We start from the raw sequence: 19614 nt of genomic DNA on the forward strand, positions 1-19614 counted from the left end.
CTTATCAGCGGCGAAAATTTAACATAATCGGAGTATTTCACTCACCCAGTACCTGATACACACTCCAGTGCTGTGTGATTTTAGCATTAGCACACTAGCATCCCGTGTACCGCTTAACTTTCCTCTAAATCAGGCTGATTAAACACATTTAACTAGCTGATTTGAGCTGTGCTGAACTGCTAACCAGGTTAGCTCTTTGAAATTATCTTGATGAATGAGGCAGGTTGCAGCTAGCATCTTTCACCATTAGCGCGTATAAACACCTTCAAAGTCAAACAGATAGAAACTAATTAAAGGAGATCAGGTTTTGTCTAACTTCGTTTAATCTCAAATTAAGATCCGATTTAGAGTAATGCAAGAGGGATACGACAAGCAGTGGTTGCGCAGTAACAACTTTTACAAGCCAGTTATATTAGCAATGCAGCTACACACATGTAACCTTCTGAAAATGACTAATGTCAACTAACTAGGTGTATTACCAGGACGGCTAGTTTGTTTTAGTCGAACACACGTGGGCACCAGGGTAACAGGGATATTATTTTGGTCGTGACACAGATAAACAGGCGTCTGTGGAGCTATATAAGGCACACACTTGCTTAAGCCGGGTTGTTTACATGCTAAGCTAGTGACATTTACTGCCTTTCTTCCTTTAAAGATGGAGAATGTTTGTGTTTTCGACATTTATGTCTTTTTGAAATTGCTCTATTTTAATCAGTAACCGAAAAGTACTATGGTAGCAACATGTTTTTTTGTTTTTGTTTTTGTTTTTTTTAAACATGTTTCATGGTAATGCCAAGCTTTTACCATGGTGCACGAATATGTTAATAATTCAGTCCTATGTTACATTCCAAACTGATCTGACACAAACTAAAAGTGCAATTGTGTTGTTTGGACATGGCACTATGGTAGTATGTTTTTTGGGGACATGTACCATGGTAGTACCAGAGTATTCTTTGAAGTGCCCTAATAACATGGATATTAAAGGAATATTCCGGGTTCAATACAAGTTAAACTCAATTGACAGCATTTATGGCATAATGTTAACTACTACAAAAATTAACTTCGACTTGTACCTCATTTCCTTTAAAAAAAAAAAAAAAAGCAAAAATCTGTGTTACAGTGAGGCACTTGCAATGGAAGTCCAATATATTGGCCTAAATGTTTAAATACTCCGTTTTAAAATTATAGCCACTAGACATAAACAATATGTGTGTTAACATGAATTTAGTGTGATAAAATTGCTTACTAACCTTTTCTGTGTAAATATCCAACTTTACAACTTCGTTGCCATGACAACGTAAACCTAAAACATCTGTAAAAAAAAAAACTGCCCATTTAAGCAACTTTACAGGTCAATTAATGCTCAAGTTTTAACAAAGGAATTAATATAAGTGCTTTTATAAAATAATAAGCTTTACATTTCTGCCTTTAAACTCTCGAAAAATTGGCCCCATTCATTTCCATTACTGTAACCATGAAGCTCATCTGATCTTTTTGTCTCCGAAGATTACCCAACATGCCTTGGGAGGCGCTGGTTTCACCACTGGCTGCTGTCACCATGGTGATGTGAAGAGGGCTGTGACTCAGTGTGATGGACAGGTGTAAGCACGTGGGTCGTTTAAGGCTTGCGCAGGACCACTCCATCCTGAACCCACAGAAATGGCACTGCATGGACTGCAACACCACAGAGTCGGTGTGGGCGTGTCTCAGCTGCTCGCACGTAGCCTGTGGACGCTACATAGAGGAGCATGCGCTTCAGCACTTTAAGGTTTGTATTATTTAAAGTGTAGTATTTTACACATCAGCCACAACATTAAAACCACCTGTCTAATATGGTGTCGGTCCCCCACGTACCACCAAAACGGCGCCAACCCGCATCTCAGAATAGCATTCTGAGATTATATTCTTCTCATTACAATTGTACAGAGCGGTTATCTGAGCTACCGTAGACTTTGTTAGTTCGAACCAGTCTGGCCATTCTCTGTTGTCCTCTCTCATCAACAAGGCATTTCTGTCCGCAGAACTGCCGCTCACTGGATGTTTTTTTGTTTTTGGCACCATTCGGAGTAAATTCTAGAGACTGTTGCGTGTGAAAATCCCAGGAGATCAGCAGTTACAGAAATACTCAAACCAGCCCGTCTGGCACCAACAATCATCCATGCGATTATCTAATCAGCCAATCATGTGGTGGCAGTGCATAAAATCATGCAGATACAGGTCAGGAGCTTCAGTTAATGTTCACATCATCAGAATGGGGGAAAATGTGATCTCAGTGATTTGGACCGTGGCATGATTGTTGGTGCCAGATGGGCTGGTTTGAGTATTTCTGTAACTGCGTTTAGTGGCACGAGGGGGACCTACACAATATTAAGCAGGTGGCTTTAATGTTGTGGCTGATCGGTGTATATATATACATATATATATATATATATATGTTTAAAAGGTATATAAAATGTTTTTGTTTTACAGCCGATGTAATACAGATTATTTTTAAGTGTCCGATCTCCGAATTTGCAGAAGCGATTTTTTTAAAATTATTTTATTTCTGCTTTTGACACAATAATAACCTAATAATCATGAGAGTGCAACAATTAAATTTAATAAATATTATTTAATAATTAGGGGTGCATGATATACAATATACATGAGTGATATATATATATATTTATATGATAACTGGAACAATTCAAATATTATCATGCCGATAGTGGAATTGCCGCATTCTTTTTTGCAGATAATTTGCTTATATGGTTTATTTGCTTGTAGCGGAGAATCTCTGCTTGCGATCTCTTTCCCTGTCAGGCAGTGTTCAAAGCCAATTTAGCATATCCAGGGTTCCCGCTGATCCTTAAAATGTGAGTGTTTCAGCTGTTGCTGAGCAGTTCACAATCATTAGGCCATATTGGAAATTTATGACAAGCGATCACTAATGACTAACTGTTAATGATAATGATGTAGTGTTGATGAAATTTTACAACGTTTACTTTTAACTGTTTATATTGTAATTCGTTATAGATTATTGTAGGAGTGCACATTTTATTTCCCTTATCTGTTTGAATGAGCAGCTGGAAGCAGTGAAGCGCTTACATTTCAAAATAAGAGTCCCCGGTGTATTTTAGCCTTTAAAATGAAAAGTTTCCCGCTATGAATCAGATTTTTTTTTTTTTTTCTGGTTATTGGTATTTTGGTTGCACCATAAACTGCATCTGGAATTTAATTCAATATGGACTCTTGTAGCCTCTGTCTGGCCCTCCCCATCACAGGAAGAAAAGATTTAGAACATTGAATATAGGCTGCCAATTTTAAAAACTATTGGCAGATTAATTGCCTTTCAACACATTATCGTATCAGCAGCCATTCAATGTAGATATCAATCGACCTCTAATTTGTATTTATTTATGTAATGGTACATAAACCAATTTTAATGTAATGTATATGTTGAAAACATGTCTTGAGTATTTTAAACTTGCATATATCCTACCCTGTTTTACTGATAAGAAATGTTAAGGCCATGTTGAATGTGTGCCCTGCTTGTTTAAGTAAGTCTGTGATACATGATTTATTTTGAAATTATGTGGGTTTGTTTTGGTATGGGGATACGGTATTAATTTTATTTGTTCAGGTCTTGAAAAGGGTCTTAAATTTGATTTTAAAAACACAGCAACCCTGATATCACATCGCTCTATTAAGATTCTTTTAAAATCTGTACACAATGTTACACTGATTTGCGGCTTGTTTTAATTGGCATCATGTGTTGTAAGTAAAGATATGCTGTTTTCCATATTCTGTTTGTTTCATGAAGTTATAAGCGAAAATGTGACAAACCAACTTGTATACTACTTGGGGGCAATCACTTCTGCATTTTCGTTTATTCGTGAAACATACAGAATTTGGAAAATCGTTACCCACAGCAGATGATGCTGAGCCCAAACTTAGCATAATGCAGATTCCAAACTTTTAAACAACACCTATTTTGTTTCAAGTGAGAATGTTTTTATTTAATTAGCTACCAGTTCCAGTTTACATAAAGGGTTAAAAGGCAAAAAGTAAAATTTGCGTTTATTGGTAGTAGCCCAGGAATTGCATTTTGGTACATCCCTAAATATTATGACATTATATTTAAGTTGTTCTGTTATATAAATGGTCTGAAAAAAAATATTTTCTAATTTTATGTCTAACTATAAGCTGTAATGCTACCTGTTTTTCACTTGTGAATTGCTAATATGTTAAGTAAAAAGTTTAGTAATTTATATATTGTATACAGTAATTTATAAAAAAATACATTGATTCTTTGGAGATCCACCAAATGATGCCATTTATTGGTAGAGCAAATTTTAAACAATCAATAACTGATTAAGCAGCAAAGTTAAAAAATATATTGATAATAAAATATAACATAAAAATGATCTTGCCAATTATAGGCATGTACCGGTATACATTTTTCAAATCATGATAATTGCTGACGCCTATTACATTACAAATCGGATAGAAAAATAAACAAACTTTAATGTTGTTTCCTATGACAAGTTTAATTGCTTTTTAAACACCAAACCTGCATTTAAAATTGAGAGATCACACACAAAGTATAACTTTGAAAAGAACCTTGAACATTTAAGAAACTAAATGGGAATAAAAAGTATTTCCACATTTCAGACTTTACCCTTTTATAAGGCAGAAAAAGGGCTGGGAACTTTAATGGAGTTCTGAAGAAAAACATCCTAGATAAACTTTCGTGGATAAATTTTCCACCGAGGGTAAGCTGTTAGAAGATGCGACTTTGATGATTTCTTTAATATACAATTTTAATGTCTTTCTTTTGAATCACTCATGTGACTTACATCAGCAAGGGTCATAAGCGAGGGATATCAATTTTACAATTCAACTTAAACCATCTAATATGGTTTATAGTTTCTCATAATGTTACCAGCCCTGTAACTTTAAGGTTTGTATGCTGAGAATAGCCGAAGTCTTTCTAGCAAGCCAGTCCACCGGCGGCCATCTTTGGAACACTACCGGGAAGCTATTTCCAGTCATGAAAGTGCAACTCCTATCTACTTGAATGTGGAAAGACCGAAATTTCCAAAATGGTTGGTCACGATTATGATCAAAAAACATTTTACATCAGCAGTAAAATCTAACAACACTGATATCTTAAATTGTATAGCTAATGCGCATTTTCGAGATGATTGACAGGCGATGTCTGTATCTAAAAGGTGAATGGCTCTTTTACCTGTAACGGGACTTCCTTTCAACATTCGTTGACCGTTGTGCGCTTAGAGTTCCTTGGTTGGGTGTTCCAATTTCTACTATTCATTTTAATACACGTTATATGTCAACAAGGGTTAAACTGTCATTCTTACAATTTGACTTATGTTTTGTGTTGCAGTGTAATTTCTAGTCACAAAGCAATTAAGTACTCATATTTGGCACTTGGCGAGTGTTAATTTTGGTCCCCGTTTGTGAATTGTGACTTGTTGATGGAAATTATGCTACAGTGCGTTCAGAAAAATCAGAATTGGACTAAGAGATTATCTAGAATTTTTTTATGTGACCACTAAAACATAACCATGCATCATATTAATTATCGCAGTATACCGTATTACTGAATACCATCACGTCAAGCCAGTTATCAGCCAATTATCTCTAATTATATAGGAATATTTATTTTATGTTGTATTCATATTGAAGTTTGTTTTTGTTTTTCGTTTTGTTTGTAGGAGCAGCACCACCCCCTGGCCCTGGAGGTGAATGAATTGTATGTGTACTGCTACCTGTGCGATGACTACGTACTGAACGATAATGTGACGGGTGACTTGAAGCTGCTGCGTAGCACGCTAAGTGCCATTAAGAGCCAGTGCTATGAAGTCACCACGCGCAGTGGGCGCACCCTACGCTCGCCCTCTGCCACTGGAGACCAGCCGTCGCTCGGCACGCAGGAGCTGCAGCTGCGCGACGAGGACCGCATGTTCACGGCACTGTGGCACCGTCGACGTGCTTTGATTGGCCGTGTGTTCCGCTTGTGGTTTGCACAAACAGAACGAGGGAAGAAGCGATTAGAGGAGGATCGACAACAGGAGGAAGTGGAGGAACGGAAGAGGGAGGCGCGGGAGAGGAGGCTGCAACTCAAACGGCAACTCAGGGAGGAGCAGGAAAGCGCGCCTCCAAGAAAGAGCCATCGTATTCGCCGGCAGAGCCTAAAAGCTGCTGCTGCGGCTACGACGCCGACATTGGCCAATTGCATCAAACCTACAAAGCGCAGGTATGCTCCTGCTCGCGTCTCCACCATGACTCCACAAACTGCTAAAGACAGAATGCCTCAAAAGAGGCACCGTACACCTGCCAAGGCCAAGCGTTCTCGCCCCCCACCTCCGAAAACGGGTGATTCGCCAATCAAACGGCGTCCCACTGTGACGCCGGGAGTTACGGGCTTGCGCAACCTCGGGAATACATGCTACATGAACTCCATACTTCAGGTTCTGAGTCACTTGCATGTATTCCGAGAGTGTTTTTTGAGACTGGATCTAAATCAAGCACTGGAGTTGCTAGCTTCTGCGGTCAGCCGCAAGTTAGGTCTCTCCGCTCAGCGCATCACCCAGCCGAAAGGCTCTAGCCTGGGGTCGGGGCTCAGCGGAGGGGCGTCCCGCTCACGCAGCATGGAGCTGATCCAACCCAAGGAGCCCAGCTCCAAACACATCTCGCTTTGTCACGAGTTACACACGCTGTTCCAGGTGATGTGGTCGGGAAAGTGGGCCCTGGTGTCTCCGTTTGCAATGCTGCACTCCGTGTGGCAGCTGATCCCGGCGTTCCGCGGTTACGCGCAGCAGGATGCGCAGGAATTTCTTTGTGAACTTTTAGATAAAGTCCAGCATGAGCTGGAACGGACCAGAATGCTAACACCTGCCACTGTGCCAGCCAATCAGAGACAGCTGATTAAACAGGTGCTCAGCGTGATCAACACCATCTTTCATGGCCAGCTGCTTAGCCAGGTGATTAGTACACATACACACACAGTCACGTTAGCCAATTAATATGTACACATATTCTACAACACAAGTACGCAATCAGAGACACTTGCTTTGACACCGCACTGCAATTGCACTGTTCCTTTATACATACTTAACGTTCTTGCATTTCATGTTGTGGTAACAAATCTACTAACAATGAATGAATTAATGAATGAATGTTATATTTATATAGCACTTTTGTGACACTACACTCAAAGCGCTTTACATACTGAACAGGGGGACTCTCCTCACCCATCACCAGTGTGCAGCATCCACCTGGATGATGCGACGGCAGCCATAGTGTGCCAGTACGCTCACCACACACCAGCTATTTGGTGGAGAGGAGAGAGTAGAGTTATATTGCCAATTCAGGGATGAGGATTATTGGGAGGCCATGATTTATAAGGGCCAATGGGGGGAATTTGGCTAGGACACCGGGGTTACACATCTACTCTTTGCAAGAATTGCCCTGGGATTTTTAGTGACCACAGAGTGTAGGGATGCAGTGATTATACGGTTTTCCTATTAACCGCGATTAAAAATGTCATGGTTAATTTAACCGCAAGAATTTAGAATCCACTGTTAAAAACCGTGAAATGCTTTATTGTGGCAGAAATATTAAATATAATGTATAAATATATAATATAAAATAGTTATTCTTAAGATTTTGTAAGCCTAAATGTGAAACTCTTGAGCATGTGTGGGTAACTGGAGCTGTTGCTATGGTTACGGACAGTGTAGTGCTTGGCCAGGTGTAATGGACTGAATGTGAACTTTCAATTCATGTAAAACTGGGCCAACTACACACAAACTCCAAAATATAACAGAGAAATTTGATCTACTAGACTCATACTCGTCAAAAAAGCGGCTGTTTGGGAGCATTTAAATGACTGACTGAATACGACGGATGTGAAAATGCAGACAGAAGTCATAGAAAGATACACATTCTACAAATGGGACAGGATGCTCCACTAGTCATCCAGCAGCAAACTAGTAAGCTTAATATTTTTAGCTGTGGTGATTTTAAAGATATTAATTAAAAGATGTAACTTTTTTTATAATGTTTAAGCGTGCTGACAGCGCGTGGTGCATTGCGTGTAGTTACTATCAGCGATTAAACTTTGAAAAGTTGCGTCTTAGGGATTTTTGGCCTATATGTGAACACACCAAACGATCTCAGATCCCTTAAAAGTGAGCCGAGACCATCTCGGGAGGTGGTCTGTGTACGGTTCGCTAATAACGTGCATTGTGAACAAAAAAAAACGCTCCGGGCTACCTTGATTTTCACACTCGCATAATTCCAAACATGTTTGGCCCTGACAGGTTCCCGTACTCAGGAAATGACAACGCGCAGCTTGTTTTGTTTCTATGGATTTTACAGAAGGAGAAGCATATTTAAACTATTGTAAACTGCACACGAAACAAACTCAGATGTGTTTAGTGTTCTGTGCAGCTGAAGATTCGAGGGTTTAACCGGACTCCTTGAAAACCGCATGAAAGTGTAGAAATTACGACATGAATATTTATTGTATTCTATTAATGGAAGTAACCTGAGGCTGTCAGTAGATTAAGCATAAATCGTGATTAATTGTATTGTTTGTTGTTAATAAGACTAATCTACCATGGTTGAATGTTGAATTTTGCCTTAAATCCAGTAATTTTTTTTAAATATAAAAATACAGTGCATTCAGTTCTGTTACATTACTTTGTAATAATATACAATTACATAATATTGATGCCAAAGATCAATAAATGAGTTTTATTGAATATAGACACCTGTTCTTATGCTGCTTATTCATCTTGAGAGCACTAAACATGTTTATTATCTTATAAGTTAATACGTAGAGCTTTTTGTACTCTTAACATTAAATATAGCTCTAATAATTATAATTATAATAAATACAATATTTTTTAACATGGACCTGGTCTCACAAATGACACAGGGTGTGAATGCAGAAAGGACCGAGACCTCGTAACTGGTAAAGTGGACCAAAAAGAGATCTGAGCCCACTTACATGGTCTCAGACAGTGTGAATGCAAAAAAAATAAAATAAAACTGGGTCCTTTTTCACTCTGTCCACTTTTTGGTCCACTTAAAGGGGTCTGTGTTTGGTTCTTTTAGGGGGCTTTCACACTGGGCACGTTTGCTGCTGTCCGAGTGCGATTGTTCCCGGTGCCCCCCGCACCGTTGGTCTGGTTTCACACTCACTTGAACCCCGGTTTTTATCGAACTCCGGTCCATTTGCGTTCATCTTACATCATCACAAACACGCATGGAGAACACAATGCGACTCATCATACTTTTTGTTATTTTGGTGCCATTATGCACAGCAGAGTGAACGAGAACTGTGTATATGTGCGCTTCATGGCGTAACTCATCAGATGTCTAGGGGGAGGCGGCTTGCTGCTGCTTGCAAACAGCGTTTTTTGAGGAGACAGCTGATTGCATGGAATTAATTTGCATCTTTGTTTACACTGCACGCTCACGCTCGAGTCCAATGTGAAGTTATCGCCACTGTCATCTCCTATTATACCCTGTATTTATAACCTATAGTAGTATTTATAATGTGGATAGATAGATAGACAGACAGTATTTATAGTGTTATATGTCGTTGTGGTGTCATTACTTTTTTGAGACTTTCAGGAATGTGTGGATCCTTGTATGTTGTCAAACTAATGATGTCGTCATCGGCTAAAACACACGCACAGGTTACTTCACTTCCTGAACGAGTGCGCACCCGAGTCCAAGTTGCTTTCACATTCACGCGAATTGCGCTACAGTTCCATTGCAACTGAACTCAGACCACCTCCTACAGGTAGTCTCGGGTTCGGTACCGCGGTGCGCTCCCCGGTCCGTATTACCAATTTTTCATGCGAACCGTGCTCTGTTTCGAACTAAACTGCAGTGTGAAAGTACCCTTAAAGAGGACTCAAGTGTGAAAACACCCTTAAATCGTCCTCATTATTTAAAGCATTGGTTCTGTACAAATTCACCGCATTCAACAATAAATGTGAATTTTAGTCATTATCAGACTTTAAATTGTCTGCTCTGAGCAATGTTTCCATTATTATGCATAGTCCTCAGGTTTATTTGTGAGGTGATGTGGAGAGTAATTTTTTAGAGTCTGTTGCCGATTCTTTATGGTGGGGTGTCTGACAGACAGTGGATTGCTTTAATAAACTGTTACAGAAGGAAAAACTGTTGGATGCCATGAACTACATGGGGCACGGCCACAACAGTCTTACATTTACACACTTTTGAAGCACTCACTGAACTTGGGATACAAGCAGTGTCGTGCCCTAGATTGGAGCATCTCTTAATATACACCTCCTATTTATTTTTTGTGTATTTATCATTTTTCTTATTGTAGGGCTGCCCTTAGCGTCCACATATCCCCCGGAAATACGTCCACTAAGACATTAGATTGTGATATGCATTTTTTACATCAGTGCTGTTGCATAATAAGGAAATTTGCACCAAAACAATTTTTTGGGGGGATTTTCTCTCCTTTTTCTTCCCAATTTGGAATGCCCAATTCCCCATATGCTCTAGGTCCTCGTGGTGGTGTAGTGACTCGCCTCAATCCGGGTGGCAGAGGATGAATCTCAGTTGCCTCCACGTCTGAGACTGTCAATCCGCGCATCTTATCACGTGGCTTGTTGAGCGCGTTACCGCGAAGACCTAGCGTGTGTGGAGGCTTCACGCTATTCTCCGTGGCATCCACGCACAACTCGCCACGTGCCCCACCGAGAGCGAGAACCACACATTATAGCGGCCACAAGGAGGTTAACCCAACATAACTCTGCCCACCCTAGCAACCGGGCCAATTGGTTGCTTAAGAAGCCTGACTGGAGTCACTCAGCACGCCCTGGATTTGGCAAAAAAATCTTAAAACCAGTTAACCGTGATTTTTTTTTTTTTTTGTCAGACGGTAATCTTACTGTCAAAAACTCACACCGCGGCATCCCTAACAGAGAGTCATGACCTCGGTTTAACATCTCATCTGAAGGATGGTGCCTTTTTACAGTGTAGTGTCCCTGTCACTAACCCTAACCACAGAATGAGCACCCCCTACTGGCCTCACTAACACCTCTTCCAACGAGTACTCAAGGGGGCGATGTAGAGTACCGTCAAATGCCTGTGCCATTAAATTAGTTGCGTTATTGTTCTGGTTGCTAGCTAGCTATAAACATGTTGACAATTTAACTAACTTTAGCTTAATTTCTCCGCAAGATTCTCTTAGAACTGTTGCTCTACCATTACAGTAGTTGACCTGAAAGAAAACCTAACTTTAGAAGAAGTTTGCGTGAAGGCGCACTACAGCGCTCCCAATGATTAGGGCCCTATGAAATCCATTTTATTTTTTCCAAATTCTGTTTTTATTTTTACCCTAATGTTTTTTGTTTTAATTTTTCTGGATTCCATGTTTAATTGGCTTAGGATCAATGCCTTTTTCATGCATCGATAATCTGAAAATTTTCCCAATGATTATTTATATGCTTCATAATTTTTTTCAGATATAAATATGGCTGCTCGTTGCAAAATAGTCTTTGTCTCTTCAAACATCCTGTGTAACAGTCAGTGTGCCTGGTATTACCCGTGACAGTAAATGTTATAACCCCTTGTGGTCTCCCAAAGCTATTACACCAGACAAAATTTAACAGAAAGCCAACTGACAGTGAATTGGAAAACAGACAGAGGGCTTCTAATTAAAATGTCGGTTAATATTAATATATCGATGCCTCAAACGTATCTATAAAATAACTTGCTAATTGATATATCAGTATTATGACATGCCTAATGTTTAATAATACCAGTAATTCTACCAACCCTGAGTCGCTAGTTCGAATCCAGGGCGTGCTGAGTGACTCCAGCCAGGTCTCCTAAGCAACCAAATTGGCCCGGTTGCTAGGGAGGGTAGAGTCACATGGGGTAACCTCCTCATGGTCACAATAATGTGTGGTTCTCGCTCTTGGTGGGGCGCGTGGTGAGTTGTGTGTCGATGTAGCATGGGCCTCCACACGCGCTACATCTCCGCGGTAACACGCTCAACAAGCCACGTGATAAGATGCGTGAATTGACGTCTCAGACTCGGAGGCAACTGAGATTCGTTCTCTGCCACCCGGATTAAGGCAAGTCACTATGCCACCATGAGGACTTAGAGCGTATTGGGTAATGGGCATTCCAAACTGGGGAGAAAAAAATAAAATAATAATAATAATACCAGTGATTATGCCTATTGTTATTTATTATAAAATATTAAAAAAAATTGTTGGTATTATTATAACTACTACATTTAATATTATTATTATAATAATAGTAATACAAATAATTATGCATAAAGTTATTTATTATATTCAGTAGTAATATATTTCTGTTGTAATGTCTTCAATTTGAATCATCCAGTTGAATCTAGCTTTTATTTTGGTGGAAAACTGAGTAAAGACCTTTGAGTTCCTATGTGTATTTAGTTTTTAATTAATTGTCAAATTTTCGTTTATTCAAAATTTTTCAAATTTAACTCGAAGTTCTGTGTTTTTATGTTGATTAAATTTTCATTACTCAATTGCGTGATTCCGCATTTTCTGTTATGCATAAAATCAAGCTTACGTAGCTAGAAACGTTTGCGTTCACATACTCGCATAGAGAATATTTTGAGACTACATCACTTTTTCTTAGACATCAGAAACAATTGCTAAAAATCCTTGCCTTATTTCCTGTAGGTGAGGTGTTTGGCATGCGATCATCGCTCAAACACAATAGAGCCCTTCTGGGATCTTTCTTTGGAGTTCCCGGAGCGTTACCACAGCAACAGTAAGGATGCCGCACAGGTTCCGTGTAGGCTGACGGAGATGCTGGCCAAATTTACAGAGACGGAGGCTTTAGAGGGAGCTATATATGCCTGTGACCACTGCAACAGTGAGTTGAACACATACAAACACACATTACGGCTACAGGGAAATGTACTTAGATTTTGGCTTGTGAATTACCCATTAACTTAAGTTTAAATCTAGAAGTCAACATTGATCCTATTTACTTTCTTAATTCACAGTTCTACATTTCTGGACTTTTTTTATCAAATTAATTCTTAAAGGGACAGTTCACCCAAAAATGAAAATTCTCTCATCATTTACTCACCCTCATGCATCCCAGATTTGGATGTCTTTTTTCCTTCTGCTGAAAACAAATGAAGATTTTTAGAAGAATATCTCAGCTCTGTTGGTCCATACAATGCAAGTGAATGGTGGCCAGGACTTTGAAGGTCCAAAAAGCATATAAAGGCAGCAAAAAAGGAACCCACGTGACTCCAGTGGTTAAATTCATATCTTCAGAAGCGATATAAGTGTGGGTGAGAACAGATCAACATTTAAGTCCTTTTTTTTTTTTTTTTTTTTTTTTAAACCTCCACTTTCACTTCCACATTCTTCTTTTATTTTTAGCGATTTGCAATCTTCGTGCATATCGCCACCTACTGGACAGGTTGGAGAATTTTTAGTTAAAAAAGACTTCAATATTAGGTGCTGGAGTCTTTTAGATTAATTTTATGCTGCCTTTATATTCTTTCTGGAGCTTCAAAGTTCTGGCCACCATTCTCTTGCATTGTATGGACCCACTAAGATATTTTTCTAAAAATCTTCATTTGTGTTCAGCAGAAGAAAGTCGTACACAACTGGGATGGCATACGGGTGAGTAGATGATGAGAGAGTTTTCTTTTTTGGGTGAACTATCCCTTAAATAATAAAATGAAGTCCTGTCCTACATTTGTTCCACATTGAAAATGGGTTACAAATGCTGTTTCATGTTGACTTTAAGCTTAAGTTTAAGGTCAAAAGCTTGAATGCTAAAGTCTTCTAAACCAACAATAACATTAAGTTGAGAAAGTTTCATGCACTTACAAAAGTTATTTTTTGTTGTCCCTTTAAGGCAAGCAACGGCGATTCTGTTCAAAGCAGGTAGTCTTAACGGAAGCTCAGAAACAGCTGATGGTACACAAACTGCCTCATGTTCTCAGACTGCACCTCAAACGCTTCAGGTACCCACACACATTTGCATGAGCAGAAACTGATGTATGTGCGAGTTTGTTGACAGTCAGATCTTAATGTACATATGTGTGTATGTTTAGGTGGTCTGGGCGAAATCACAGGGAGAAGATTGGCGTTCATGTTCAGTTTGAGCAGGAGCTCAACATGGAGCCCTACTGCTGCAAAGACTCCAGTACCTCACTCCACCCTCAACACTTCCTCTACCAGCTCTCTGCTGTCGTCATGCATCATGGGAAGGGATTTGGCTCGGGCCACTACACTGCCTATTGTTATAATACAGAAGGAGGTAAAAAAAAAAAAAAAAAGATTTTTTATTTTTATTTTTATCTTTCAGTATCGTCACGCTGTGCTATATGCAGTAAATATGCCATTATTATAACAGTGCAAGTAGGATTGGGCGGTATGACTTAAAACGTATCTTATGGTATAAGTAATTGTATGTCACAGTAGCAGTACGTAAATATCATTGGTGATGTCAAAATTACAGTTACTTCGGGAACAATTCGATACCAAAATAAAAAATGTCACGATACCAGTGTTTCTGCGGTACCGAGCACCAACTCAATTTGATACCCGCGCTATGTCTGACTGCTACACAGCTGCTTTCAAATGCTCACACACGAATTTGACATATTTAGGAGACAATTGAATGCACAATTAATCTAGTGATAGGTCCTAGTATGACTATTAAACCGCAAAAGGATGCAATTTAATTAAATAAATATACTGTCTGCATGTGCTGCACGCTTTACAGTGAATGTGTCAAGCCGCTTATATGCTAAAATCACAGCATTAAGAGCATTGCACATTGTGCGTGTTGTAATACTTGCACACTTATTCACTGTGAAGCACATAATGCCTGCAGACTATGTTTATATAATTCAATCACAGCACTTTAATAATCACACTTGGCCATTTAAACAACTGCTTATCCGGAGGTGTGAAGCTACTGTCAAAAAAACACAAACTGAAAAGCCTTCATGTCAAAATAAAAACTCGATTGACCTTGCGAAAGAAATATGTTAATACCGTATAGTCAAATGTAGTATTCACTAAAATATATATTAACATTAAGAATTGTTATAATAATAATATTTAATGATTTTATCTCAAGTAAGAGTGACGTAGAAAAGTGTTTATTAATGTTTTCATTTACAATCTGATGCTTTGTTGTGCAGCACTTTATTTGACAAAAAATGGTAACCTATTGTACAATAAAAAAATTGACCTCTGGCTTTTATTTTGGTGGAATATTCCAGGAAGAAGTTTGAGCTGTGCTAAAAACAATACCGCTTCACGAGTCACAAGCACGCTGCGCATGCAGACAACATATTTACTTAATCGCATCCTTTGCGATTCACAAAACTATTGAATGGCTTCAAGAGACTTTGAATACAATGCACGAGTCATGTGGACTACTTTAATGGTGCCTTTATGCTTCTTTAATGTCATATTGGAGCTTAACAGTAACGGCTATGGCACACAATAAAATACAATACCGGAGCTCTGGACAACGCTCTTCATTAATGCGATAATAACCAAGAGAGCGATCACTTCACTTCTGGGGATGTGGATCTTTAATGTGCAACATAAACAATGCTTTTTCATTGTTTTTAAACAAAGCCAAGATTTTCAGTTTTTTTTTATAAATTTTTTTTTTATTCTCTTTTGGAAGTGTTTTTTCTCTGCCTGGAGTTTCGGGAATCCCTAGTTAAAATACTCGCAATTTCTTTTTTTTCTTTTTTTGTGTGGATTTTTCCCCTTTTTCTCCCAATTTGGAATGCCCAATTCTCAATGTGCTTTTAACTCCTCTTAGTCGCATAGTGATTCGCCTCAATACGGGTGGTGGAGGACGAATCCCAGTTGCCTCTGCGTCTGAGATTGTCAACCCACGCATCTTATCTTGAACGCGTTACCACGGAGACATAACGCGTGTGGAGACTTTACGCCATCCACCGCGGCAACCACGCTCAACTCGCCACGTGCCCCACCGAGAACGAACCACATTATAGCGATCACGAGGAGTTTACCCCATGTGAATCTACCCTCCCTAGCAACCAGGACAATTTGGTTGCTTAGGAGACCTGGCTGGAGTCACTTAGCACACCCTGAGATTCGAACTATGAACTCCAGGGGTGGTAGCCAGCGTCTTTACCACTGAGCTACCCAGGCCCCCTCAAATACTCGCGAAAGTATAGCCACTAGACACAAACATCATGTGTGTTAACATGATTTTACTAACATTGTAACCTGTGTAACACCATATTCAATATTACAACTTTGTTTAGTCTGATGATGCAACGGCAGTAAACCTTGCAAGCGATTTTATCACAGTAACTAAAATCATGTTAACACGTCTAATGTATAAGTTTTGTGGCTATACTTTTAAAACAGTGAGCATTTTAACGTTTATTAATTGGGCCCATTCACTTCTATTATAAGTGCCTTGTAACCGCAACTTGATGGATGCAAACCAACAGATTAGCTACATCAACCTTTGCACAATATGCGTTGGGATAACAGAAAGCGATCCAACTATCCACAAAATACTGTTTACATGGATCAAACTCCATCCACAGGAATTACAGTATGTCTGTAATGCATAACTGGACATTCATCTGCCTAGAAAAGTAGTCCCAATCCAAAAGGATGATGTAGACCACTTAACAGCTCAAATTTCACACATTTTTGATTGGAAGAATTCATATAAGAGCTTTAACAAAAATGCAAGCTTCATATTTCTGCTTTAAACCCTTCAAAATTTTGGCCCCATAGACTTCCATTACAAGTGTGTTACTGTACAGCTGGATTGAACCTAAAACATTAATTTAAACCTTCATGTTGAATTATTTATTCAACTGATTCTCTCCCTTTGTTTCTTTCTCTTCAGGGTTTTGGGTGCACTGTAATGACTCTAAACTGAGTGTGTGTGCTGTGGAGGAAGTGTGTAAAGCCCAGGCCTACATTCTCTTCTACACACAGCGAAGCTCTCAGGACAAATTCAAAACCAGTGACCTCTGACCCTTGCTGAGCAGCCCTCCAGCCCCATAGACTGTGTTTTTATGTACATTCTGTTGATATTGTGTTTGAGACTGTTAGCGAGCGTCATCTTCTCTAGTGTACAGCAGTTGTGGAGTGCATTTCTGTTGCACACACTCATGCCTTACAGTTTAACAACTGACAGATTTTGGTAGGAGGCAGTGATTGTAGCGTTTGTATGTATGAAGAGTGTGATATTGGTCCAAACCAGAAGCATTATTGCATATCTCGTAAGTATGTGTCCTTTTAAATACTGAATGTTGACCACAAACCAAAGTTGAAAGACTTTTGAATGTGTGCTGAGCCTGAAATGTATGAAAGAAATTTTAAGAAACATCTGTAAGAAAATGAGGTTTTCTCTCTTCATATCACTGAATGTGTGTTGTCGCATCTCCAAACATCTTTTGAAAGTGCCCAGCCATGCCTAACCAATTGAAGATTGACTTTTCTGACACAATTCAAAGAATTCAGGAATTTTTATGTCACCTATTCAGAAAGTAGTTTTATACCTGGTATTTGGGTAAAACATAGTTTTTCTATTTTACAGGAAAATATAAAAGATGTTTCCACCAGCAAAAGAGACAAAATGTTTTATGTAGTCACCACGTCAGTGTGTGTATAGTTAAGCTGTTGGGTGTGTGTGGTTGTGCGACTCGCACACATATCATATGTAGTTGCCATCTCTCGTTTGTTGTTCCAGTCCATTTTCCACTTTCAAGCAGGTATAGATATAAAACTATGCAAATTGTTACCTCAATTCATTGAGAAATTTACCTCAATAAAAGAAGAATATTTTTGCATTTTTCTAAATAAGTTGTGGGCTGGTTTCTTTACCGATGATTTTAAAACTTTGGATCACTGAAAGACATTTGAAGAATATGGCATTTCTGTTTCAGTTTAGTAACAGTAAAACATAAAATGATTACATTTTTTATATAATATAAAATCTGCATGCCTTCCTCTGAGTGTTTTATTTTAAAAGGAGTTTCCTCATTACGATTAGGGCTGGGTATTGATGCAGATTTCTCGATTCGATATCGATTCATATGGGTATATTTCAGTTATAATGTACCTTTTGCTTACATTTTAAAGGAAATCCTCTCCCAGCTAATACTGTTAATTATACAGGGAACTTTCTAACTAGGTACATTTAAGAAAATATTTTTTACTAATGAAATTTTATTAGTTTATCATTTTGGTCACATTTGAGCTTTTTAAAAATTAACAAATCCATGTATTCAAAAAATATATCCCCTTTTCTCCCAATTTGGAATGCCCAATTCCCACTACTTAGTAGGTCCACGTGGTGGCGCGGTTACTCACTTCATCCGGGTGGCGGAGGACAAGTCCAGCGCTTCTGAGACAGTCAATCCACGCATCTTATCACGTGGCTCGTTGTGCTTGACACCAGTGAGACTCGCAGGATGTGGAGGCTCATGCTACTCTCCGCAATCTACACACAACTTGCCACGCGCCCCATCGAGAGTGAGAACAGCTAATCGCGACCACGAGGAGGTTACCCCATGTGACTCTACCCTTCCTAGCAACCGGCCAATTTGGTTACTTAGGAGACCTGACTGGAGTCACTCAGTACACCCTGGATTCGAACTCGCGACTCCAGGGGGGATTATATTGCAAATATTATATTTTGTTACATCTTTATTGTTTAACTTAATAAATATACTATTTACAAGTATTTACATTGATTTGTCGATCACGTGCTAAAAACTGGTACTGTCTCTTTAAGAAATCTGGCATAACAAGAGAGACTCATATGGCTACAATGAACAAGGAAATATAGACATTATTTTGAATTTGTTGAGCAGAAAAACAAACTTGTAAAAAATATTTTTAAAGGTATCAAAAGTATGAATTTTTCAATGAAGTATTCAGTAAAGTACTCTGATTACAATTTTAGAGAAGTAATTCAAATTTTTAGTGGATTTCTACATTAACTTGTCCAACACTGCAAACCACTTAATAAATCTGCAATAGATGTCAGACTGCAAATTGTTTCCTAGTTTATCAAAATGTACCTCAATGTTTATTTGAAATTTCTCTAAACTACATGTTCTTGTGGGCTGGTTTCTTTTATGTTTTAAAAATTGTTATGAAACTTTGGATGGGCAAAAAGAAAAAAAAAATTATATTCCTCTTCAGTGGCATAAATACATAAAATCTGCAATGATTCCTCTATAATAAGTGTGATTTTAGTGTTACTTCAAATTTATATATTTCTTAAAGGAATGTTCGGGTTAAATACAAGATAAGTTCAATCATCAGCATTTGTGGCATAATGTTGATTACCACAAAAACATTTAATTGACTTGTCGCTTGTTTAAAAAACAAAAAACAAAAAGAAATCACGGTTACAAGGCACTTACAATGGAAGTGAATAAGGCCAGTCCATAAACGTTAATGTACACATGGTTTCGGGAGCCACGTGACGCCATGCGAAGAGCAGACGTGTGAGAGACAGCTCTGCGCACTTTGCTACTTTTTTAAAATTATTTTCATGATATAATCC

The 19614-nt window shown here is 38.7% G+C and overlaps 1 protein-coding gene across 1 annotated transcript; it reads left to right on the forward strand.

Annotated features, from left to right (window-relative positions):
* The first annotated feature begins 1506 nt into the window (after positions 1-1506).
* On the forward strand, positions 1507-17887 carry LOC127435242 (ubiquitin carboxyl-terminal hydrolase 44-like). The gene is made up of 6 exons (XM_051688527.1): positions 1507-1768; positions 5718-6986; positions 12729-12924; positions 13930-14038; positions 14129-14334; positions 16939-17887. Exons 1-6 carry the CDS (start codon positions 1592-1594, stop codon positions 17067-17069), a joined length of 2088 nt encoding a protein of 695 aa, XP_051544487.1. The 5' UTR covers positions 1507-1591; the 3' UTR covers positions 17070-17887.
* Positions 17888-19614: the final 1727 nt, after the last annotated feature.

The sequence above is a fragment of the Myxocyprinus asiaticus genome, chromosome 45, assembly GCF_019703515.2.
Source record: "Myxocyprinus asiaticus isolate MX2 ecotype Aquarium Trade chromosome 45, UBuf_Myxa_2, whole genome shotgun sequence".
NCBI classification, from domain to species: Eukaryota; Metazoa; Chordata; class Actinopteri; order Cypriniformes; family Catostomidae; genus Myxocyprinus; species Myxocyprinus asiaticus.